Source organism: Lolium perenne, chromosome 7 (genome assembly GCF_019359855.2).
Source record: "Lolium perenne isolate Kyuss_39 chromosome 7, Kyuss_2.0, whole genome shotgun sequence".
Taxonomy (NCBI): Eukaryota; Viridiplantae; Streptophyta; class Magnoliopsida; order Poales; family Poaceae; genus Lolium; species Lolium perenne.
Genome location: NC_067250.2, coordinates 127486772 through 127511372, shown reverse-complemented (window position 1 = coordinate 127511372; position 24601 = coordinate 127486772). Strand labels below are relative to the sequence as shown.

Here is a 24601-nt window from a genome sequence, read left to right as displayed (position 1 = left end):
GGCGAGCTGCCCATTCAATTCAACAATGGGTTGTACTCCTCCCAGTGGAGCAGCGGGAGGATATGGTTATTGGATGCAACCGGATGCTAGTGGTTGCTCAGGACTTCTTTTTCCAGGCTACTGGGTGGCGGCATCTTAATAGAATAGCAAATGCATAGCTTTTCTGTTTGCCATATTTTCAGTTGGTTGATTCTTGTATCGACCTTAGCTATTCCGTGGTTGTAATAAGTGATGATGAATTGGTTGTGACTTGAGATATTTTGTTTAATAAAGCAAGCCGTGTGCATCTATTGATGCAGAGGCTAGGGCTATGCTCCTTATTCGAAAAAAAAATCCCAGCCGTTCCATTGTCATTATCTTTTGATCATTTGTTTGGTACTTGGTTTCTCTAGATGATGCAGCCGAATATAAAGGGAAAATATGGCAGCTGAACTGAACATTATTGAAACGCATAATCTAATTACTGCCTGGGCACCATCCGGTTTTACGGCGTGCGCGCATGTCTGGCGCGTTGGATCCCAATCAAGCGGTGAGACGATGCCCGCTGACCGAGTCAGGACAAACGCGGCGCCTCGTCGTAAAGGCACAGCAATCTCATCGATAATCTCATGTGGTCCCCATTCGGCCATTCCCCACCCTCACCCCCACTGCCGACGAACTCGGGCTCACCGAGCGGAGATGGATGTCGCCCTCAAGAGAGGATCCCGAGGTTCGCGGAGGAAGAACCGGAGGCCGTGATGGTGCGGATCGCGCGGCGCTCGCGGTCCCGAGTCGAAGGACGGCCATGGCGTTGAGAGGGCTGAATCGTGCTGCGTCGGTGCTACCGATGCAAAGAGCGAGCTTCATGAAGTTGATGGTGGAACGGGGTGAGGAGAAATCGTACTCCTTGACGAGTGGGAGCAAGTTGGCCTGGATCCTGGCCATCCCCGATTCAGTCCATACAACGTGAGCCCATGGATTCATTCGATTTGTTGCTTCCTAATTACTTCTTCTCTTTTGCGATTTGTTGCTTCTGGACATGGATTCATTGGATTTCAGTTCTGATGTGTTCCTACTTATTTATGTTCTCAGTCATTTGTTCTTTGTCCGAAAAACGTTGCTTAGAAGTTCATTAGGCCAGATCTGCACATCTACATACAGTCTATTTTATTTGTTCGTGAGTTTGAGGAATCTGATGTAACAATAGTCATTTTCTACATCCAGAATCGTGGAAGAATGTGGTAATACTGTAATAGTAATTTTCTCCAAATACTAGACGTAACTTTTTTGCAACTATTATGTAATTTTACCTACTTTCTTACATCCCGAATCGTGGGAGAAATCTAACGATAGTAATTTTCCCCAAATTTACATGTAACTTTTTTGCATCTATATGTAATTTTACCTATTTTCTTACATCTCGAATTGTGCGAGAATTTAACGATATCAATTTCCCCCAATCTTGCATACTCCGTATAACTTTTGCATCTATATGTAATTTTACCTATTTTCTTACATCCAAATTAAGGTGTATTTCCTCAACTTCTATGTGTACCTTATTGCTACTTGATGTAATTTTTATCTTTTTTCTACATCCAAAATGTTGAAAGGATGAAATTATAAAGCAGTAGTAGTATGATTTTTTGTTTGATTCTATACTCGTTCATTTTAAAGAAGAGGGGTTGTGACTTGCATTTATGTTTATGTCCTCGTCCTCGGCTGTAAAAAGTAGCGTAGTGGGCACAACAAATCTATTTTCGGAAAGCGTTGACACTGGCCACGTGCTCAAGTGGTCCCTTATTTCGGTTTACGGTAAATGTGGCTTTCCGACAGGGGGAGCACTACGGAAGACAAACCAGGAACCGCGCACCGCCTAGCATCGTCCCTCTGTGGATCATCTCACGCGTGGCTTACCATTCAAGGACTCAAGGTGTACAATTTTCTATTCTACTTTTTGTGATTTGCTACCTTTTTTGTTATCTACAGAAAGCACTTTACTCTACAAATTATCAAATTACTACCATTTTCAGGTCATGTAGATAAGAATTGATTTTTTTATCTTCTAAGAAAACCAGACATGTTTCTTTTACTGGATTACATATACTAATTTATCCGATTTGATTTCAAAGGTAAAAGAAAGACGGACCCCATGAAAAAATCTGCCCTCGCGACTCTAAAATGTTACTACCTCTGTTTCAAGGAATAAGGCGTACGCGTATTTCAAGACAAACTTTGATCATAAAAATTGAGCAATAAAATCTTGATTATATTATATGTAATTATTATCATTGGATTCGTATTGAAAAGCACTTTTTAATGATTTCATACAAACAATTTCTATCTATTTGAAGTAATTCTTGATCAAATAAAAAACACGTAAAACGGGGACACCTTATTCCTTGAAGCAGAGGTAGTATTGCTTAGCATTCATCTAGGAAATTTGAAGGTTTCTTTAAATCTCTCTTAATTCCCGCAGAAACAGGGGTAAAGCAAAACCCCACTATGAGTTTTTAATGATAGTTTATCTTAACATGTAGCCGGTTCACATCGTCAGATAATAATACGTAGGCATTGTATCATTATTTTCCGTTGTATCTGCCCGTCTATTGCAATTGTTTGTAGTCTTTACTCTATAGTCTATGCATGGCCGATAAAAAGAGTAATTTGGACAAATTCAGTATTCACAGTATCGATGTTTTTGAATATTTTACTTATTGGTAATTTCAATAACTCTTTTGCACTATTCAATGGATATTGTATTCTTATTTGTGCAAAGATATTACTGAGGATTCCAGCTGCAATGCGCGGGGTATTTTTCTAGTTCCAAAAAAGAAAAACCCGGTCTTCAAGACTGCAGACCGATAAGTTTCTACAATGTGATATATAAAGTAGGATCCAAATGTATGGTAAATAGATTGAGACCGCTGCTACAGGAGATAATTGCACCTAACCAGAGTGCATTCATCCCAAGGAGACTAATATCTGATAACGCACTAATAGCGTTCGAATGCATTCACTCGTTGCAGAAAAGCACTGATGGAAAAGGAAAATTTTGTGGTTATAAACCTGATCTAGCCAAAGCCTATGACAGAGTGGATTGGAAGTATCTCCAAAATATCCTCACAAAGCTTGGATTTGCAAACCAATGGGTTGATTGGGTTATGTGTTGTGTTAATTTCACACCAACTAGAGGCTTCCGTCAAGGAGACCCACTCTCACCTTACCTGTTTCTATCCAGCATAGATGGCATCATGATCTCCAGATTGGTCCTCCGTCACCTTAGACGTTTTTACAGGCTATGACAATTTCTGTCATTGCGCTTTTTTTATACCTTTCTATTTGGTTCGAATTTTGCGGTTATGTGTATATTTGTTATGCAAAGATCGAGTGTAATGGTTTAAATGTTTAAGTAATAAAACATTGCTTATCGAAAAATCCACTCATCTATTTAATGAAATAAGTAGGTTTCCTTGAAATCGTTGCACATTTGTTTTAGTGTGTAGAACCGCTTTGGTTGACAACAATAGGAGCACCACAACAACAGAAGATATAAACTCATCTTTCGCGGCTGCACCAGACTTTTTTAAATAGAAGGCCTCTTGGCCCGGTTTTATATATAAAGCCTCACACATCAATATAATAATTCGAGTACAACACACCAACACATCAACACATAGTCTCGCACAAGAGTATAAACCGTAAACCACTTAACACATACATCACGGGCCATGCCCAAACACATGACATCCTAGCTAGATAAATAGAGATAACGATGTCGTAGCGCCGTCGTCAAGTGTGCTCAGACCGCGTCCACATGTACAGTCGTCTGACGTCGCCCACCGCCAAGTCCAGAAGCTCCCAATACTTCCGTCTGACCATAATCCTCCAGCACTGCATATGTATTGACATTTGATAGAAGACATGGGCCGGGTTACTAATCAGCTTTCCTTCTATAGCTAGCTTGTTACGCATGTTCCAAAGAGTCCAGCATTAGGCCGCAAAGGTATACCACACTAGCCTACGAAAGGGGTTTGCCAGAACCTGAGCGAGTGCGATGAACTCCCCAACCCCTGCCGGGTTCAGTCGCACGAAAGGAGGTCCCTCACCCCCGCCACATCATCCTAGCCATGGGACATGTGAAGAAGATGTGGTTGCAATCCTCCCAGGCACCGCACAGAGAGCAGCGGCCATTGGAGGGCCCCTGTCTCTTGAAGAGTTGCTCCCCCGAGGGCAATCTACCCCGGATAAGCTGCCAGAGGAACACCTTGATCTTAGGTGGCACTCTGGTGCGCCGGACTTCTTTGAACGATGTAATCACCGCCCCTTGCGATAGTCGTGCATAGATAGAGTTAGTGGAGAAGACGTCGGAGGGCTGCAACGCCCATGACACCACTTCGTCTTCCAACTCTAAGGGGAGGGCATGGACCTCTCTGCAGAGATTGTCCCACTCCACAGCTTCCGCCAAGCCAAACTGGCGACGAAACCGAAGGCGCCACTCCTCGGGCTCACCTTCCAGCACCTTCGCCCTGAAGACCGTTATGAAGGGTGTTTCATGGCAACTAAACAGTCTGGGGAATCTGGTCCGGAGAAGTCCTGTACCTGAGCACCAGTCCAACCAGAAGTAGGTTCGCCTCCCACTCCGAACACTGTGTTTGGCCCCAAGTTTGAAGTGCCACTTCACCTTTTGTATGGCATTCCAGAACTGGGAACCATGTGTAGGGACTTCCCTCGTGTAGAGGTCCCTGCCCCGGAGGTACTTAGCCCTAATCAGGTCTGCCCATAAACCTTCCGCACCTTGATAGAGTTTCCAAATCCATTTCACCATTAAGGCGATGTTCATGAATTTGGTGTTGAGGACCCCCAAGCACCCCAACTCCTTAGGTTTGCACACCGTGGCCCAACCCACCATGTGGTACTTCCTCTTTTCCCCAATGCCTTCCTAGAAGAAGCGGGCGCGCGGTCGGTCCATGGCCTTGTGCGCGCCATCATGCAGCAAGTATAGGCTCATGGCGAAAAGAGGGAGACTCGAGAGACATGACTTAGTAAGCTCGAGGCGCTCTGCCGCCCCCAGGAGGAGGCCCTGCCATGGGTCCACCCTGTGCCCTACCAACTCTGGAAGAAAACCCCAATCCGCTACCCTAAGCGGCTTGTCACTAACCGGGAGCCTAAGTAAGTGATGGGAAATTTGCCAAGTCAACAGTTAAGCATATCCGCGACTTGGCATTGTGAGTCTGGTGGGAGCCCCATCCCCACCACCTTACTCTTTTTGAAGTTAATCTTCAGACTCGACATGTTCTCAAAGAAAAGAAGCAGGGTCTTAAGATTGGCGATACCTACCCCCGTAGGTTCAAGCAGAATCATCGTGTCGTCCGCATACTGAAGGTGGGTCACCCCGCCCGGTATGAGGTGTGGCACGAGGCCCTGAATATGACTAGTGGCATTGGCTTTGGCTAGGATGTCCGCCAACCCATCAACCAGGAAGTCAAACAAGATTGGGGAGAGCGGGCCCCCTGTCTCATCCGCTCGCATTACGGAAGAAGTGCCCTATCTCTTCGTTAACATTAATAGCCGTTTGGCCACCCTTTCCAACTGCATGAGTCTATGTACCATCATTGCGGAGAAACCCTTACAAAGGAGAATCTCCCGAAGAAGGTCCCAATTAACCCTATCGTAGGCCTTCTCGAAGTCCAACTTTAGGAGCAAGCCCTTTTACTTCCTAGAGTGTACCTCGTGGACGAACTCATGTAGGGCAAGGGCCCCCTCATGTAGGCATCTACCTTTGATGAAGTCTGTCTGACACCTATTTATGGTCCTATTCCCAACGGGAGCGATTCTAATCGTGTAGGCCTTCGCAACAAATTTAAATATCACATTGATAAGCGCAATCAGCCTAAATTGCTTGATCATGTCCGTCCCTTTAACTTTGGGAATGAGGGTGATGATCCTGAAGTTAAGACTCGCAATGTCCACCCGTCCCATGGCGAATTCATTGAGCATTTGCAGGATAGGACCCCTTAAGGTTCCTCAAAACGTCTTGAAGAAGTGGAATGGCAGGCCATCCGGGCCAGGGGCCGAGTCGTGCTTCATGCTCCGGAGGACCTCATCCAGCTCTTCGGCCATGAAAGTGAGCTCTAGGTCCTGGTTCTCCATTTCTGACACTCGCTAGACTTCCTCTTAGAGGTGAGGTCCAAGGGCGAATCGCCTTGGTTCCCCCTCCAATCCCATCAGACCTTGATAGAACTGATAAATGTGCTCCATCAGGTCCCGTTGCTCATGCACCTCCCCCTGGTCGGTTTTGAGTCTAGGGATCAAACATTTTCGTCTGCGCCCACTCTCGATGGCATGGATGTAAGTCGTGGAGGAGTCTCCCCTGTGCGTCCATTGTACTCTGCTGCGCTGACGCCAATATTCCTCGTCAGCACGGTCCAGAGCCATCAACTGATATTCCAAATGGTATCTAAGTGCCCATCCCTCTTCATCCAACCCGGATGAGTTGGCAATACTATCTAGGTTCGCCACCTGGAGTAGTAGGTTTGCTCGGAAGTCCCGTTTTTCCTTACCCAGATTCGCTCCCCACCCTTTGAGGATCTGGCGGGAATTGCGGGCCACACATTGCCACAGTTCAATGTAGCACATGTGCGGCCCCAGCTCGGTGATGAAATTTTGTAGCTTCATACTAACCAGCTCCCCAAACCATGGGACATTGAACCACCAAGTCTGGAAGAAAAACCTAGGCGGCACACGCCTGGTCTCTTCTCCACTGGACAGGAGGAGGGGCGTGTGATCCGAGCCAATCCGAATGATCGCCAGAAGCGAGCAAAGCGGGAACGCCGCCTCCCAGGCGGGCGCAACAAGAACGCGGTCGAGCACGCACCGTGTGGGCCGCAAGAGCTTGTTAGTCCAAGTGAAGAGGGCCCATGTCCGCTCTAATTCACGTAAGGCCATTGTTGCGATGGCCTCGTTAAACCACCTCACGCGGGGGTAGTGAATATTAGTATTATTCTTCTCTTTTTCCACCCGAATGAGATTGAAATCTCCTCCAATCACCACCGGGTATAGGCTAGAAGTGACCTCTTGGTTCAGCTCTCCTAAGAACTCCTCCGTGCGCCGATGGTCCGCCGATCCATATACCAGGAAGAAACACCACTTCGTGTTGTTATTCGCTGAAGAACAGAAGCAGAGATATAGAAGGTTCCCTTCCTCCAAGCTCCCACCTCAAAGCAATCGTCGCGGAACCCTAAGAGAAAGCCCCCGGAGTGCCCATCTGTAGGGATCCAGTTCCATTCAAATTGGCCCCCAAACTCGAGGCTCCGTAGCTCTGCGTATGAGAACTCGGTGCGGATCGTCTCCTATAGGCCGATGAGGTTGATCTGGTCACCCCTCTTGCAGTTTTTGAGCTCCGTCTGGCATCCTTGCTCCCCAAACCCCCTGATATTGTAGATTAGGGCCCTCATTGTGACACCGTACGTTTGCCTTGTCCCTTATGGACCATCAACAGTAGATGCTTCGAGCGTTTCCTCGGCGACATGCTACGAGAAGGTACGTCCGCAAAATTCGCAACCTCGGACTGTATCCCCGATTCCCCTTGAGGACCAGCAGCAGACGAATCCTGCCCTAGCTCCTCCTCGGAGCCTGGACCGGTCGCATGTGCCACGGCATCGCCAACATCCGCGTTCGCCGCAGCAGCCTCAGACACCTCCCTGGAAGCACGAGCCTCCATCTCCCGCGCTTGGTTCGCTGCCACCCTGGCTAGCGCAGCCTGCGCCTCCTCCTTGTCGCGGAGGAGTGAGATGGCCTCCGTCGGTGTCCCCTCCGACGCCACAAACACCATACAACAATCCGTGATCACCGAACCTAACTGAGCGTCCGCGCGAGAGGTAAGGATGGTGAAGTCATCGGGCATACCTGCCGTGGCCGTGTCGAGGTTCTGTTCCGCCGCGAGCTTCTTTGCCTTCTCCATGGCAGGGATTGCCGCTGTCGTGGCATGCCTTGCGCTCTTCCTCACCGAGCCCAGCGTCGTCTTCTTCTTGATCACCTTGGTCGCCGCCGGGGTCATCACCGTCTTCGAGCGTTTGCCCTGGGCAAGTGGGTCCGCCGCCGTTGCCGCGCTGAGTAGGTCAACCTGTGGCAGAGACACCACGCCACCCACCTCCAGCTGTTCCAGCACCACGCCACCCACCTCCATCTCCTCCACCGCGACCAGCTCCTCCGTCGGGTGCACCAGACTTGCATGGTCAAGAGCTATATCTCTGCTTGATTAGTATGAATCGATTTACTGGCGTTGAACTAGTTCGACGGGCCTTATGAATTGCTTCTTCCTCACGATTGTGGCTAGTCTTAATCGGCAAAATTGGGTGGACAAAATAGAATTGATAATTCAGCGCAATGCTGAACGTAGATTTCGAACTGGTGAGCGTAACTTTTGCGAGGAGTTAATGACATAAAACCATCACTTTTCAAGCTAAATTTTAACTTTGGTACCATTTTATGGTTTGGTAGCAAAAACTATCATAGTTTGTCGAGATTTTCGCAAAAACACTGAACTCACGTTAAAGTCAAATTGACAGCGATTCTGACTAGAGAGACCCACCTGCCAGAGCCGATTCGTTGATGTAGACTAGGTCCCACTTGTCATTGTTATTAATAAAAATTAAAATATCACAAAAAGGAAAAAACTGGAGTTCTCCTTCAAGCCGCCTCCGGTCAACGTCCCATGAATGCGGCAGCGCCGCTCCTCTCTGTCATGGCTCCGGACTCCAGCGCTGGCGTGGCTGATTTCCTCCTAGGCGCCTGTTGAGGATACTCCTCGGCAATGCCCTCCGTTTTGGGCTTAGGGTAGTTGGAATACTGTAGGCTGACACGAGACATCGGTTATCAAACAAGTCGGGAAAGCGATTTACCCAGGTTCGGGGCCTTCGATGAGGTAAAACCCTTACGTCCTGCCTGTCTGATCTTGATTATGAAAATATTGGGTTACAATGGGGTGCCGAAGGTTTCGACTATGATCTCGTCGAGAGGCTAAGACGCTAAGTGCTACGAATACCTAGCTCTGGACTTATGGTGGCTAAAGTTACTAAGATTGCGTGTGTCCCTCGGCAGCCCCTCTCCTGGCCCTTATATAGGGGGCCAGGTCTCGAGAGTTCTGTTCGGGTACGACTAGGTTACAAAAGACCCTAGTTCTAGACTTTCCTTGTATTCTTCGTTTCTTTGTCTTGTTCTTCAAGGAACCTTCTTTGGCACCGACGTAGTGGCCCACCTTGCTATCGGGTGTCTTCATGGGCCTCTAGTTGGGCCGTACAGGATAGGGCAATAATAGTTACCCGAAGGGTAATGCCCACTTCAGTAGCCCCCGAGTGTCTAGCCGAAGATATTTCGGGTAGAGACTAAATCATGCCTCCTATGAATGTTCTTTTCTCTTGATAATTCTTGTCCTCCTTGTAATAGCATCATCTCCTTTTATCGGGTGCGCGTCCAGCGCTCCCGATGGGAGTAGCCCCCGAGTCTAGGTACGGATGCTTGCAATCCGCGTGTAGACTCAAGTTGTGCCACTCGAATGTCTTCTTCTGCCGAAGCTTTCTGCAGGTCTCCATAGGTCATCCGATACATTTGCATCAGAGCTTCAATTTTCCAAGTAAAGGTGTAATGCGTAAAGGATATTGAGTAGCGTGCCCAACTTTGCTGGTTAACTGCTGATACATCTCCAACGTATCGATGATTTCTTATGTTCCATGCTACTTTATTGATGATACCTACATGTTTTATGCATACTTTATGTCATATTTATGCATTTTCCGGCACTAACCTATTAACGAGATGCCGAAGAGCCAGTTGCTGTTTTCTGTTGTTTTTGGTTTCAGAAATCCTAGTAAAGAAATATTCTCGGAATTGGACGAAATCAACGCCCAGGATCTTATTTTTCCACGAAGCTTCCAGAAGTCCGGAGAGGAAACGAAGTGGGGCGACGAGGCCGCCACACACCAGGGCGGCGCGGCCCAAGCCCTGGCCGCGCCGGCCTGTGGTGTGGGCCCCTCGTGGCGCCCCCTGACCTACCCTTCCGCCTACTTAAGCCTTCGTCGAGAATAACTCCAGTACCGAGAGCCACGATACGGAAAACCTTCCAGAGACGCCGCCGCCGCCAATCCCATCTCGGGGGATTCAGGAGATCGCCTCCGGCACCCTGCCGGAGATGGGAATCATCTCCCGGAGGACTCTTCACCGCCATGGTCGCCTCCGGAGTGATGTGTGAGTAGTCTACCCCTGGACTATGGGTCCATAGCAGTAGCTAGATGGTCGTCTTCTCCTAGTTGTGCTATCATTGTTGGATCTTGTGAGCTGCCTAACATGATCAAGATCATCTATCTGTAATGCTACATGTTGTGTTTGTTGGGATCCGATGAATAAATGAATACTATGCTATGTTGATTATCAATCTATTATCTATGTGTTGTTTATGATCTTGCATGCTCTCCATTACTAGTAGAGGCTCTGGCCAAGTTTTTGCTTGTAACTCCAAGAGGGAGTATTTATGCTCGATAGTGGGTTCATGTCTCCATTAAATCTGGGGGAGTGACAGAAACCTCTGAGATTGTGGATGTGCTATTGCCACTAGGGATAAAACATCAATGCTATATCTAAGGATGTATTTGTTGATTACATTACGCACCATACTTAATGCAATTGTCTGTTGTTTGCAACTTAATACTGGAGGGGGTTCGGATGATTACCTGTAGGTGGACTTTTTAGGCATAGATGCATGCTGGATAGCGGTCTATGTACTTTGTCGTAATGCCCAATTAAATCTCACAATACTCATCATAACATGTATGTGCATGGTCATGCCCTCTTTATTTGTCAATTGCCCAACTGTAATTTGTTCATCCAACATGATTATTCTTATGGGAGAGACGCCTCTAGTGAACTATGGACCCCGGTCCATTCTTTTACATCGAATACAATCTACTGCAATACTCGTTCTACTGTTCTCTGCAAACAATCATCGTCCACACTATACATCTAATCCTTTGTTACAGCGAGCCGGTGAGATTGACAACCTCACTGTTACGTTGGGACAAAGTACTTTGGTTGTGTTGTGCAGGTTCCATGTTGGCGTCGGAATCCCTGGTGTTGCGCCGCACTACACTCCGCCGACATCAATCTTCAACGTGCTTCTTGGCTCCTACTGGTTCGATAAACCTTGGTTTCTTACTGAGGGAAAACTTGCCGCTGTACGCATCACACCTTCCTCTTGGGGTTCCCAATGGTCGCGTGCTGTACGCGTATCAAGACTGTTTTCTAGCGCCGTTGCCGGGGAGATCAAGACACGCTGCAAGGGGAGTCTCCACCTCCAATCTCTTTACTTTGTTTTTGTCTTGCTTTATTTTATCTAGTACTTTGTTTGCTATACTAAATCAAAACACAAAAAAATTAGTTGCTAGTTTTACTTTACTTGCTATCTTGTTTGCTATATTAAAAACACAAAAAAATTAGTTACTTGCATTTACTTTATTTAGTTTGCTTTATTTACTGTTGCTAAAATGGGTACTCTTGAAAATACTAAGTTGTGTGACTTCACAACCACAAATAATAATGATTTCTTATGCACACCTATTGCTCCACCTGCTACTACAACAGAATTCTTTGAAATTAAACCTGCTCTACCGAATCTTGTTATGCGAGAGCAATTTTCTGGTGTTAGTTCTGATGCTACTGCTGCCCATCTTAATAATTTTGTTGAACTATGTGAAATGCAAAAGTATAAGGATGTAGATGGTGACATTATAAAATTAAAATTGTTTCCTTTCTCATTAAGAGGAAGAGCTAAAGATTGGTTGCTATCTCTGCCTAAGAATGGTATTGATTCATGGACTAAATGCAAGGATACTTTTATTGGTAGATATTATCCTCCTGCTAAAATTATATCTTTGAGAAGTATCATAATGAATTTTAAACAATTGGATAATGAGCATGTTGCCCAAGCATGGAAAAGAATGAAATCTTTGGTTAAAAATTGCCCAACCCATGGACTGACTACTTGGATGATCATCCAAACCTTTTATGCAGGACTGAATTTTTCTTCGCGGAACTTATTAGATTCAGCTGCTGGAGGTACCTTTATGTCCATCACTCTAGGCGACGCAACAAAGCTCCTTGATAATATGATGATTAATTACTCTGAATGGCACACAGAAAGAGCTCCACAAGGTAAGAAGGTAAATTCTGTCGAAGAAACCTCCTCCTTGAGTGATAAGATTGATGCTATTATGTCTATGCTTGTGAATGGTAGGACAAATATTGATCCTAATAATGTTCCGTTAGCTTCATTGGTTGCTCAAGAAGAACATGTTGATGTGAACTTCATTAAAAATAATAATTTCAACAACAATGCTTATCGGAACAATTCTAGTAACAACTATAGGCCATATCCTTATAATAATGGCAACGGCTATGGTAATTCTTATGGGAATTATTACAACAATAATAGGAATACACCCCCTGGACTTGAATCCATGCTTAAAGAATTTATTAGTACACAAACTGCTTTTAACAAATCTGTTGAAGAAAAGCTTGGGAAAATTGATATACTTGCTTCTAAAGTCGATAGTCTTCCCGCTGATGTTGATCTCTTGAAATCGAAAGTTATGCCTAATGAAAATAATGATATTAATTCATTTTCTACAGCAAACACCATCCAAGTTAGAATTAATGAGAATATAAGATTGATGGCCGAATTGCGTGCTAGGTGGGAAAGAGAAGAAAATGCTAAAGAAGATAATGTAGCTAAAGTTTGGACTATTACCACCACTAGTAACGCTAATGCTCCACATGTTGCTACACCTCCTACTACTAATGGTAAAAGAATTGGTGTTGGCAATGTTTCCACTTCTAATGCAAAGCGTGAAAAACTGCCTGAAACTGCTAAAACTGCTGAAACTGCCTGTGATAAAACTGCTGAAATTTTTTCCAACATTGGGGACAATGATCCCATTGCTTTAGATTATAATGGTTTAGACTTTGATGATTGCCACATCTCTGAAGTTATAAAGTTCTTACAAAAACTTGCTAAGAGTCCTAATGCTAGTGCTATAAATTTGGCCTTTACAAAACATATTACAAATGCTCTCATAAAAGCTAGAGAAGAGAAATTAAATCGTGAAGCTTCTATTCCTAGGAAGTTAGAGGATGGTTGGGAGCCCATCATTAAGATGAAGGTCAATGACTTTGATTGTAATGCTTTATGTGATCTTGGTGCAAGTATTTCCGTTATGCCTAGAAAGATCTATAATATGCTTGACTTGCCACCATTGAAAAATTATTATTTGGATGTTAATCTTGCTGATAATTCTACAAAGAAACCTTTGGGGAGAGTTGATAATGTTTGCATTACCATTAACAATAACCTTGTCCCCGTTGATTTTGTTGTCTTGGATATTGAATGCAAAGCATCTTGTCCCATTATATTGGGAAGACCTTTTCTTCGAACTGTTGGTGCTATTATCGATATGAATGAAGGTAATATTAAATATCAATTTCCTCTCAAGAAAGGTATGGAACACTTCCCTAGAAAGAGAATTAAGTTACCTTTTGATTCTATCATTAGAACAAATTATGATGTTGATGCTTCGTCTCTTGATAATACTTGATACACATTTTCTGCGCCTAGCTGAAAGGCGTTAAAGAAAAGCGCTTATGGGAGACAACCCATGATTTTACTACTGCACTTTTGTTTTATATTTGAGTCTTGGAAGTTGTTAATACTGTATCAACCTCTCCTTATCTTAGTTTTGTTGCATTGTTGTGCCAAGAAAAGTCTTTGATAGTAAGGTTCATACTAGATTTGGATTATTGCGCAGAAACAGATTTTTTTCTGTCACGAATCTGGGCCTAATTCTCTGTAGGTAACTCCGAAAATTATGCCAATTTACGTGAGTGATCCTCAGATATTTACGCAACTTTCATTCAATTTGAGCATTTTCATTTGAGCAAGTCTGGTGCCTCTTAGAAATTCGTCTTTACGGACTGTTCTGTTTTGACAGATTCTGCCTTTTATTTCGCATTGCCTGTTTTGCTATGCTTGATGGATTTTTCTATTCCATTAACTTTCAGTAGCTTTTCTTAATGTCCAGAATTGTTAAGAATGATTATATCACCTCTGAACATGTGAATTTTGATTGTGCACTAACCCTCTAATGAGTTGTTTTAAGTTTGGTGTGGAGGAAGTTTTCAAGGATCAAGAGAGGAGGATGATACAATATGATCAAGGAGAGTGAAAGCTCTAAGCTTGGGGATGCCCCGGTGGTTCACCCCTGCATATTTCAAGAAGACTCAAGCGTCTAAGCTTGGGGATGCCCAAGGCATCCCCTTCTTCATCGACAACATTATCAGGTTCCTCTAGTGAAACTATATTTTTATTCCATCACATCTTATGTACTTTGCTTGGAGCGTCTGTTTGTTTTTATTTTTGTTTTGTTTGAATAAGTTGGATCCTAGAATTCATTGTGTGGGAGAGAGACACGCTCTGCTGTTGCATATGTACAAGTATGTCCTTAGGCTTTACTCATAATATTCATGGCGAATGTTGAATCTTCTTCGTTAAATTGTTATATGGTTGGAAACGGGAAATGCTACATGTGGTAATTGGTAGAATGTCTTGAATAATGTGATACTTGGCAATTGTTGTGATCATGTTTAAGCTCTTGCATCATATACTTTGCACCTGTAATGAAGAAATACATAGAGCTTGCTAAAATTTGGTTTGCATAATTGGTCTCTCTAAGGTCTAGATAATTTCTAGTAAGGGTCGAACAACAAGGAAGACGGTATAGAGTCTTATAATGCTTACAATATGTCTTTTATGTGAATTTTTCTGTACCGCTTCATACTTGTGTTTGTTTCAAATAACCTTGCTAGCCTAAACCTTGTATCGAGAGGGAATACTTCTCATGCATCCAAAAATCCTTGAGCCAAACACTATGCCATTTGTGTCCACCATACCTACCTACTACATGGTATTTCTCCGCCATTCCAAAGTAAATTGCTTGAGTGCTACCTTTAAAATTTCTATTCTTTATCTTTGCAATATATAGCTCATGGGACAAATAGCCTAAAAACTATTGTGGTATTGAATATGTACTTATGCATTTTATCTCTTATAAGTTGCTTGTTGAGCGATAACCATGTTCCTGGGGACGCCATCAACTACTCTTTGTTGAATATCATGTGAGTTGCTATGCATGTTCGTCTTGTCTGAAGTAAGAGCGATCTACCACCTTATGGTTAGAGCATGCATATTGTTAGAGAAGAACATTGGGCCGCTAACTAAAGCCATGATCCAAGGTGGAAGTTTCAGTTTTGGACAACAAACCTCAATCTCATATGAGAATATTAATTGTTGTTGAATGCTTAAGCATTAAAGAGGAGTCCATTATCTGTTGTCTATGTTGTCCCGGTATGGATGTCTAAGTTGAGAATAATCAAAAGCGAGAAATCCAATGCGAGCTTTCTCCTTAGACCTTTGTACAGGCGGCATAGAGGTACCCCTTTGTGACACTTGGTTAAAACATATGTATTGCGGTGATAATCCAGGTAATCTGAGCTAATTAGGACAAGGTGCGGGCACTATTAGTTTACTATGCATGAGGCTTGCAACTTGTAGGATATAATTTACATGATGCATATGCTTTATTACTACCATTGACAAAATTGTTTCTTGTTTTCAAAATCAAAGCTCTAGCACAAATATAGCAATCAATGCTTCCCTCTGCGAAGGGCCATTCTTCTACTTTTATGTTGAGTCAGTTCACCTATTTCCTTCCACCTCAAGAAGCAAACACTTGTGTGAACTGTGCATTGATTCCTACATACTTGCATATTGCACTTATTATATTACTTTATGTTGACAATATCCATGAGATATAAATGTTACAAGTTGAAAGAAACCGCTGAAACTTAATCTTCCTTTGTGTTGCTTCAGTACCTCTACTATGAATTTATTGCTTTATGAGTTAACTCTTATGCAAGACTTATTGATGCTTGTCTTGAAAGTACTATTCATGAAAAGTCTTTGCTATATGATTCAATTGTTTACTCATTACATTTACCATTGTCTTGGATCGCTGCATTCATTACATGTGCTTACAATAGTATGATCAAGATTATGATGGCATGTCACTTCAGAAATTATCTTTGTTATCTTTTACCTACTCGGGACGAGCAGGAACTAAGCTTGGGGATGCTGATACGTCTCCAACGTATCGATAATTTCTTATGTTCCATGCTACTTTATTGATGATACCTACATGTTTTATGCATACTTTATGTCATATTTATGCATTTTCTGGCACTAACCTATTAACGAGATGCCGAAGAGCCAGTTGCTGTTTTCTGCTGTTTTTGGTTTCAGAAATCCTAGTAAAGAAATATTCTCGGAATTGGACGAAATCAACGCCCAGGATCTTATTTTTCCACGAAGCTTCCAGAAGTCCGGAGAGGAAACGAAGTGGGGCGACGAGGCCGCCACACACCAGGGCGGCGTGGCCCAAGCCCTGGCCACGCCGGCTTGTGGTGTGGGCCCCTCGTGGTGCCCCATGACCTACCCTTCCGCCTACTTAAGCCTTCGTCGAGAATAACTCCAGTACCGAGAGCCACGATACGGAAAACCTTCCAGAGACGCCGCCGCCACCAATCCCATCTCGGGGGATTCAGGAGATCGCCTCCGGCACCCTGCCGGAGAGGGGAATCATCTCCCGGAGGACTCTTCACCGCCATGGTCGCCTCCGGAGTGATGTGTGAGTAGTCTACCCATGGACTATGGGTCCATAGCAGTAGCTAGATGGTCGTCTTCTCCTAATTGTGCTATCATTGTTGGATCTTGTGAGCTGCCTAACATGATCAAGATCATCTATCTGTAATGCTACATGTTGTGTTTGTTGGGATCCGATGAATAAATGAATACTATGCTATGTTGATTATCAATCTATTATCTATTTGTTGTTTATGATCTTGCATGCTCTCCGCTACTAGTAGAGGCTCTGGCCAAGTTTTTGCTTGTAACTCCAAGAGGGAGTATTTATGCTCGATAGTGGGTTCATGTCTCCATTAAATCTGGGGGAGTGACAGAAACCTCTAAGGTTGTGGATATGCTGTTGCCACTAGGGATAAAACATCAATGCTATGTCTAAGGATGTATTTGTTGATTACATTACGCACCATACTTAATGCAATTGTCTGTTGTTTGCAACTTAATACTGGAGGGGGTTCGGATGATAACCTGAAGGTGGACTTTTTAGGCATAGATGCATGCTGGATAGCAGTCTATGTACTTTGTCGTAATGCCCAATTAAATCTCGCAATACTCATCATAACATGTATGTGCATGGTCATGCCCTCTTTATTTGTCAATTGCCCAACTGTAATTTGTTCACCCAACATGCTTATTCTTATGGGAGAGACGCCTCTAGTGAACTGTGGACCCCGGTCCATTCTTTTACATCGAATACAATCTACTGCAATACTCGTTCTACTGTTCTCTGCAAACAATCATCATCCACACTATACATCTAATCCTTTGTTACAGCAAGCCGGTGAGATTGACAACCTCACTGTTACGTTGGGACAAAGTACTTTGGTTGTGTTGTGCAGGTTCCACGTTGGCGCCGGAATCCCTGGTGTTGTGCCGCACTACACTCCGCCGCCATCAACCTTCAACGTGCTTCTTGGCTCCTACTGGTTCGATAAACCTTGGTTTCTTACTGAGGTAAAACTTGCCGCTGTACGCATCACACCTTCCTCTTGGGGTTCCCAACGGTCGCGTGATGTACGCGTATCAACTGTCGATGGCAAAACAACGCTACTCTACACAGAATCAAGTCCTCGGGCATGATCCTGGAGTGCAAAAAAGTTCGTCAGGTGCGCAATCGGCGCTCCCGATGGGAGTAGCCCCCGAGTCTAGGTACGGATGCTTGCAATCCGTGCGTAGACTCAAGTCAAACGATTCAATTTTTTCTTCGAGTCTAAATTTATCGGGTGCGCGTCCAGCGCTCCCGATGGGAGTAGCCCCCGAATCTAGGTGCGGATGTTTGCAAGCGTGCATAGACTCAAGTTGACCCACACAATGATTTTAATATTTCCTCAGATGCTTCAATTAGAGTCGACACCTTTCATGACATCACTGATGACGTTACCACTGCTGTGGTTTGATTGACAAGACGTGACCTGACGGGCCCACTCTACTTCCGCGCGGGCAGTTTTAGGAAATGACCAGTGCTTGTGCATTGACCGAGGCACCTCCTCGATTTCCGCCCATCGTGGGAATAATGGGCCGCCGGTTCCGTTTTCTTTAGGGCAACACATGTACAACTGGATCTCTGTCCACCTCCCATGATGTGCGTGGAGTTATGGCCACGATTTCCCATCAGCTCATGCTATAAATAAGGGGCCTCCTCATCGTTTTTTTACTTTTCACGCTTCCACATTGCTCATCTTCTTCCTCGGCCTTTCCTTTCACCTTTGTCCCTTCTCTCAAGAGCTCCGGACGCCATGGGCAAGAAGAAGAGCTCCAGCGCATCAGGCACGAACAAGGTCAGCCGCGATTGGAGCGCCTTCACCATTTCCAACCGCGAAGTGAACAAGCTGCGCACCCTCGGCCTCATCTCTTCATACGACAACGACATTCATCTCCCAGGTCCATCTTCTCACCCAAAGCCCCCTAAGGGCTTCACTGTTATGTTCATCGCCTTCCTGTTTCGTGGGCTTTCTCTTCCTGCCCACGAATTCCTTCGTTCCCTTCTCTTTTTCTATGGGATCCAGTTCTGACAGCTGACCCCAAATTCATTCTCCATCTCTCCATTTTCATCACTGTATGCGAGGCTTTCCTCAGCATTGATCCCCACTAGGGTTTATGGAGGAAAATCTTCTATGTCAAGCATCATAACGACAACAATGGCCCTCCCGTTGTTGGTGGCGTTGGCTTTGTTGTTAGAAAGGAGGTTGATTACTTCAACTTCCTGATGAAAGAATCTGTCCAGGGTTGGCGCCACAAATGGTTCTACCTACGAGATATCCCAGCATCCGGGCGGCGCTCCAACCTTCCTCTGTTTGAAGACGTTCTGGTGGCTCAGCCGAAGAAGTCCTGGCGAAACATCTTGTCTCCCGAAGAAAGTGCTGTAGCTGATAAACTGTTCGAATAGGTCATTGACCTAAAGAACACAGGAGGCTTAACAATGTGCGACACTGAGGTAGTCTTGGTGTTCCTAAAACGTTGGGTGCAGCCGCTGATGTCCTGGCCTCACCAGCTGTGGATGTATGTTGGTAAGGACGACAAGTCCAGAGTCAGCTCAACCGACCTGTCGGATGATGAACTTCGCGACGAGGTGCGTCGTCTTACTTGCTTCAGCATGAAGGACAACATTGTCCTGACTTCGGCTCGCCCTCCATATGATTTCAAGCACCTTCCAGCTGAGGTAATCTTCACTGCACTTGCTTTAATTACTATTGTTATTCTGCTTTCTGATATTCTACTAATTTTTTCATCTGTCAACAGGCCTCCACCGTAGCTCAATGTTATCCTCCTACATCTGAAAGTGGTGTAGAACTAGAGGACGATGATGACGACTCCGAAGAGACCGAGGACGCCCAGCACGCCCTTGAGGATAGCGACGTCCAAGGGGATGAAGCCCCTGAAGATGATGTTTTCACCAGGAGTAGGCAGTGCAGGAGGATAAATGAAGACTTGATCACAACGGCTGAATCGAGTCCTAGCGGACAAGATGATGATGCCGATGAAACTGCATCACGCCCCCTGCTGCGACATGCTTTTTTGCTGCCGAAGATGACTTGGACCTGTGAGTGTCTATTTTTCTCTTTGCAACTAACCTTCTTCGTTTCGCATGATGAATGTCCTTGCTTTTCAAGCAGCTCTGACGACGACGATGAACTCCCTCTCGCAAAGAGGGCTAAGTTACTCTCCGGGAAGGCCGAGTCAGCCAAGGAATCGAATCCTTCGCCTGCCGAACCAACGCCGCCCTCAAGGACGACCGTGGTGAAGATTCCGGTGTCGAAGGTCATTCCTCCTGGCAAGGCCCCCATTCCACCAGCTGCCCGTGACCATGTAAATAAATTATTTAACTTGACTTTCTTCTTTTACGGTGGATTTCCATACTCGGCTGAAATTCTTTGACCTTTCCCTCTCAGCCAATTTATGCCACAATTGATGCTGTGGAGGATTTTGCTGATCAATTCACTCGCCTGGAGTCTGAGAATGTTCAACTTCGGAAGACCATCAAGATTTCAGCTGACCAAGTGCTAGAGGCTAACAAGCTCACAGCCGATGCCCAAAATGAAAATAGCTTGCTGAAAGATGAACTAAAGAAGCTGAAACAGAAGATGAAGGATGAGCATGATGCCATACGCGAGGCTTCTGCTGCTGCCGATAAAAAGGAAGGCGCCCTCCGCGAGTCTATCACGAACTTGCTTAGTAAGTTCCTTTGCATTTAAGTGCGAGATATTTCCGCGATACTATCCTCCAGATTGCTTATTCGCCATTTTTTAGGTGCTACCGACGTGCCTATCAATCGAGCACACAAGATTCGAGAGGACTCGATGTCTGACGCGCTCTTGCTCGCCACTGATGCCAATATCCAAGTTCTTGAACTGCTGCAGAAAACTAAGGGAGCACTGTCGAGGTTGTTCTCGATGATATTTCCAAAGATAAAGCAAGACAAGACTCTTGGCGAGATGGCGGACGCTTTCTTCATCGACCCTTCTGAGCCTACAGAGGTACTAAAGCGGCGCTCCCATTTGTTTGGAGCGGTCCTTACATTTCAACTGCTGATGGGTCATGGGCTAGGCTCCGAACTAGAAAAGTTATCCAACGCGTTGCCTGTAGGCGAGAACAATTGCCTAGTCAATCTTGATCCCTACAAACAATCGGCAGTGAAATGCACCAATCAGCTTCTCAAGTTGGTTGATGAAGCAAAGACTAAAGCCGCGCCTGAAGCTGCTCCTGGCTCATCATCAGCTCTCCCCTGATTAGACTCTTGCTCTATTGTTGTAATTAAGTCTTGATTTTATACTGGCTCTGTTGCCAGTGTCAACACTCTTTTGAATGTAATATATGTCCAGCGCTCCCGATGGGAGTTTCTATCAATGCTTTTCTGAACTTAGAGTTGTGTTGCACATTATTCCAACTTCTTCTCGTGCCGATCCTTCTTTGAGTTCTTCAACTAACGATGAATCCGATCTTGTTCGCCGTTTGCGTGACCAAATAGACCGGCTAAATAAAGACATAGTCACCCTTCATGCGATGGTGGCATTGATAAAGAGGAAAAGCGAGATTGCTACCGCGATTGAACAACATGCTCTCGACCGTCTCCATATTGCTAGTGAAAGCTTAAGCTGTAAGTATCCGTCCATCTTTTGATTTTTATCGAAGCTTGAATACTCCTTGACTGATTTTTGCTTTTCAACAGTCGTGGCTTCTGATTCACCAGAAGAAAACAAAAGGATCCACGAAAAGATCAAGGCGATGACCAATGTTGCTCACCCGAAGCATGAATTGTGGTCCCATCGACCGAAGGCTGTTGTCGTGGCCAAATTTGAGCATCAAGCAGAGAAGGTGCATTATTACTTTGACAAGTATCATGCTCATCTCTCGATGGTATGGAGGACCTTGTTTCCTTTAGACCAAGCACCCGAGACTTTATCTGCTTTGTTTACCCAATTCAAGACTCCAGAAAGGATTCGACTGTTGGTGCGTGATACGTCTCCAACGTATCTATAATTTCTGATGTTCCATGCTTATATTATACCAATTGATACATGCTTTATATGTGTGGCACCCCGGACCAACTGTCCGAAATACCCGTTATGCATTCACTCATGATCCCATGATCAGTGTAACATGAGCACATAACCGAACTGATAAACAGAGTTACAACATCCATTACATAGTACCGAAATAATAAATAGTCTTACAAACGGTCTCATGACCAAGTCTTACACAAATGGCCACATCGGGCTGAATTCAAACATCCAAAAGCAGCGGATACAAACAACTTTGTCGGGCCCAAGTCATGCCTTAAACCCTACAGGCAGCTGACCGGGAAACGTCCTAAGTCGCATAGTCGTCCTGATAACCACCATCATCTTCGAAATCCTCCTCATAGTCTGGCCAAGTAAATAGCCAGGGACAAAGCCGTGAGTACATTTTGAATTGTACTCGCAAACCATTTACAAAGTAACATATTAAAGGAAACAAGGTACCGAGAGCTAAACTAGGAGATCAAGAGGGAATATCTACTTTCATTTAGGAATATGTCATGTAGGAGAGAAGAAGTGTTTTGGTGGAGTTAGCATCTCCACTTCAAGGGCGAAGGAGACACTCAAAGATTCATCTAAGACATCCCTACATGAAGTAATTTAAGAAGACTCTTCACGACATAAACACCTAGGAAGGGTAGACCCAAAATTTTATTTCCTTTCCGACCATCTCATCATGGCCACCACTATTTTTCCAGTACTCCAAGTACCAACAGAAACAATTCCTTTCTTTGCAAAGCATTTCTAAAACAAAACTCAACACAGCTAAGCAACGGCCATCCCAACTGTCCATGACCGCGGACGCGGCTATTCGAATAGATTTGACTCTGCAGAGTTTGCACACTTTCCCCACAAGATCCGATAAATCCGCCGGGATCATCCCCGGTCCATCATACGAAAGTATGTGGGTTTCGGATAATCGGTCGAAACTTTTCGCTTATTCAAATTAGCAAGAGGTCCTACCCTATGGAGTATGTACCTCCCCGGCACCGTGGCAGCACACCTCCATTTGAGCGTGGCTCCACCGCCAAGCCAGGAGACCCATAGTGTCTTCCGGACGGGTCAGCCCCGAAGGCCTCCCGTTATACTATTGTCCCAACCTTGACAACCCGGACTCGGGGGTAACCGTACCCTTGTATAGTTATGCGGTGCCTCAAGCTAAAGTGAACAAACGTCAAGTTAAGCCCCGTGCCCATGTTGGAGTAATGTGGTTGCGCGGGTTGGTTGCTCCGGGCGAATACATAGAACCATGTGTTGTTTTTCCCCAAAACCAAGTTACCATACTAACCTTTCCTTCATATCCCAATATTGCGTTCTTTAAACTTTTACTCAAAGTTACACATGGGCAAGATCTCATCTTCCCAAGGTTTTCAAGAAAAACTTTTACAACAAGGTAAAACCTTGAGGGTTTTCCCAACCTAAAGTTTATGTGTGAACTAAGATGTACAATAGCATCAAGGTTGCCATCATACCATGAAGGGTGCCAACAACATCCATACTTACATTGAGCAAGAATGGATATAATCAAAAAGTGGAGAAATAATTATGATGTTAACCCAAAGTTTGAACTAGAATTAGGAGGTGTCAAATGAGTGAGTTTTAAACCACATACTTAGAGTAAGTACGCGAATCTACCGAGAGGGAATAAATACATACTTGGTGGCAAGTATGTCAAAGAGGAGAATTATCTAACCGAAAAACGCAAAGGATCAAGATGGGGAAGAATAAAAAGATCTCATCCAAGAACATAGAAAATCAAGGAGTCAAAGTAAATGGCTTGCCTTGGCCGGCTAGTCCCTGGTCTTCTTCAACACCTTCTCCAAAATCCTCTCCTTCGGCTTCTCCCACGTTCGTATCTAGCGTCGCGAAAATAGAAGAACAACATACAATCAACACATAGCTCAAAAATCAAGTTTTAAAAGAATAAGATAAAGCATGCAGGGGTGTATGTTGTATCAAAGTAAAATCATGCATTGGCCAAATTTATAAAAAGGGGGTTGGGGTGGGAAATTAAATAACAACAAGTTTTAAAGAACAACATTTTATGTGACACACTATTCTTACAAACGAGCCAGAATTATTTCCTACAGGGACCCATAGTATTTTTCTGAGATGGGCAACATTAAAACAAGATCATCACAATTGGAATCAGTCAAAAATATAAATTCTACGATTTTAGGAATTTAGTGGAGTGTGCAGAATACATAGAGCAAGTTTAATACACTAAAATTCGTATAAAAATCCTAAAAATATGAGGTCAGTGGCATGTGAAAGGTCTTGAAAATATCTTTCTAACGCAGTTGGTTTCATTTGATTTCGAGTTGTAGAACTCTGGTTATAAGCAATTTAGTGCACTGGTTTTTTTTTAATACAAAACTGAAAAATTTAAACCGATTTTCAAACGAAAAACTGGGCGGGAAAGGGTTGGGCCGCGTTTGTGAAGGAAACGGGCCGTGCGGTGGGCCGGCCCAAGGAAATTTCCACGCGGGCAGAAAAAAGAAAAACAAAAGGGGAAAAGGAGGGGCCCGTGGTGGACCAGGCCCTGCATGGCTACGCCGGCCTGCATGGCCCATGCAGGCGTCGGATGGGGATCCGATGGCCCATGGCCATCGTCTCCACCATGCGAGCGCGGGCACGACCAGGGCGGCCGGTTTCGGCAGAGAAAGGGGCAGGGGTGGCCGGGGACTCACCGGCGACGGCAGGGGCAAGGCGGCGGGGTCGAGGAGGGTCGTGGGCGTCGCGGAACGGGGCGAGGTAGGGCTGGGCGGCGTCCTGCTTCTCCTCCCTTCTTCCTTCCGACGGTGATGGC

At 44.8% G+C, this 24601-nt stretch overlaps 2 protein-coding genes across 2 annotated transcripts; both read right to left on the bottom strand.

Annotated features, from left to right (window-relative positions):
- Window positions 1-4081: 4081 nt before the first annotated feature.
- LOC139833698 (uncharacterized) lies at window positions 4082-6129 on the bottom strand. The gene is made up of 2 exons (XM_071824041.1): window positions 6011-6129; window positions 4082-4505 (listed from the first exon to the last, which is right to left on the bottom strand). Exons 1-2 carry the CDS (start codon window positions 6127-6129, stop codon window positions 4082-4084), a joined length of 543 nt encoding a protein of 180 aa, XP_071680142.1.
- A 24-nt stretch (window positions 6130-6153) lies between these two features.
- Window positions 6154-6924, bottom strand: LOC139833697 (uncharacterized). Its single transcript, XM_071824040.1, has one exon. The coding sequence runs from the start codon at window positions 6922-6924 to the stop codon at window positions 6154-6156; it is 771 nt and encodes a 256-aa protein (XP_071680141.1).
- Between the last annotated feature and the right edge of the window lie 17677 nt (window positions 6925-24601).

Bases quoted from the DNA above. Each gene is read 5' to 3' on its own strand.
- LOC139833698 (XM_071824041.1), bottom strand. From the start codon at position 6,129: ATGGAGAACCAGGACCTAGAGCTCACTTTCATGGCCGAAGAGCTGGAT. The intron at 4,506-6,010 runs GTTTTGAGGAAC...AACGGTCTTCAG, and splicing joins CCATTCCACTTCTTCAAGAC to GGCGAAGGTGCTGGAAGGTG.
- LOC139833697 (XM_071824040.1), bottom strand. From the start codon at position 6,924: ATGGCCTTACGTGAATTAGAGCGGACATGGGCCCTCTTCACTTGGACT.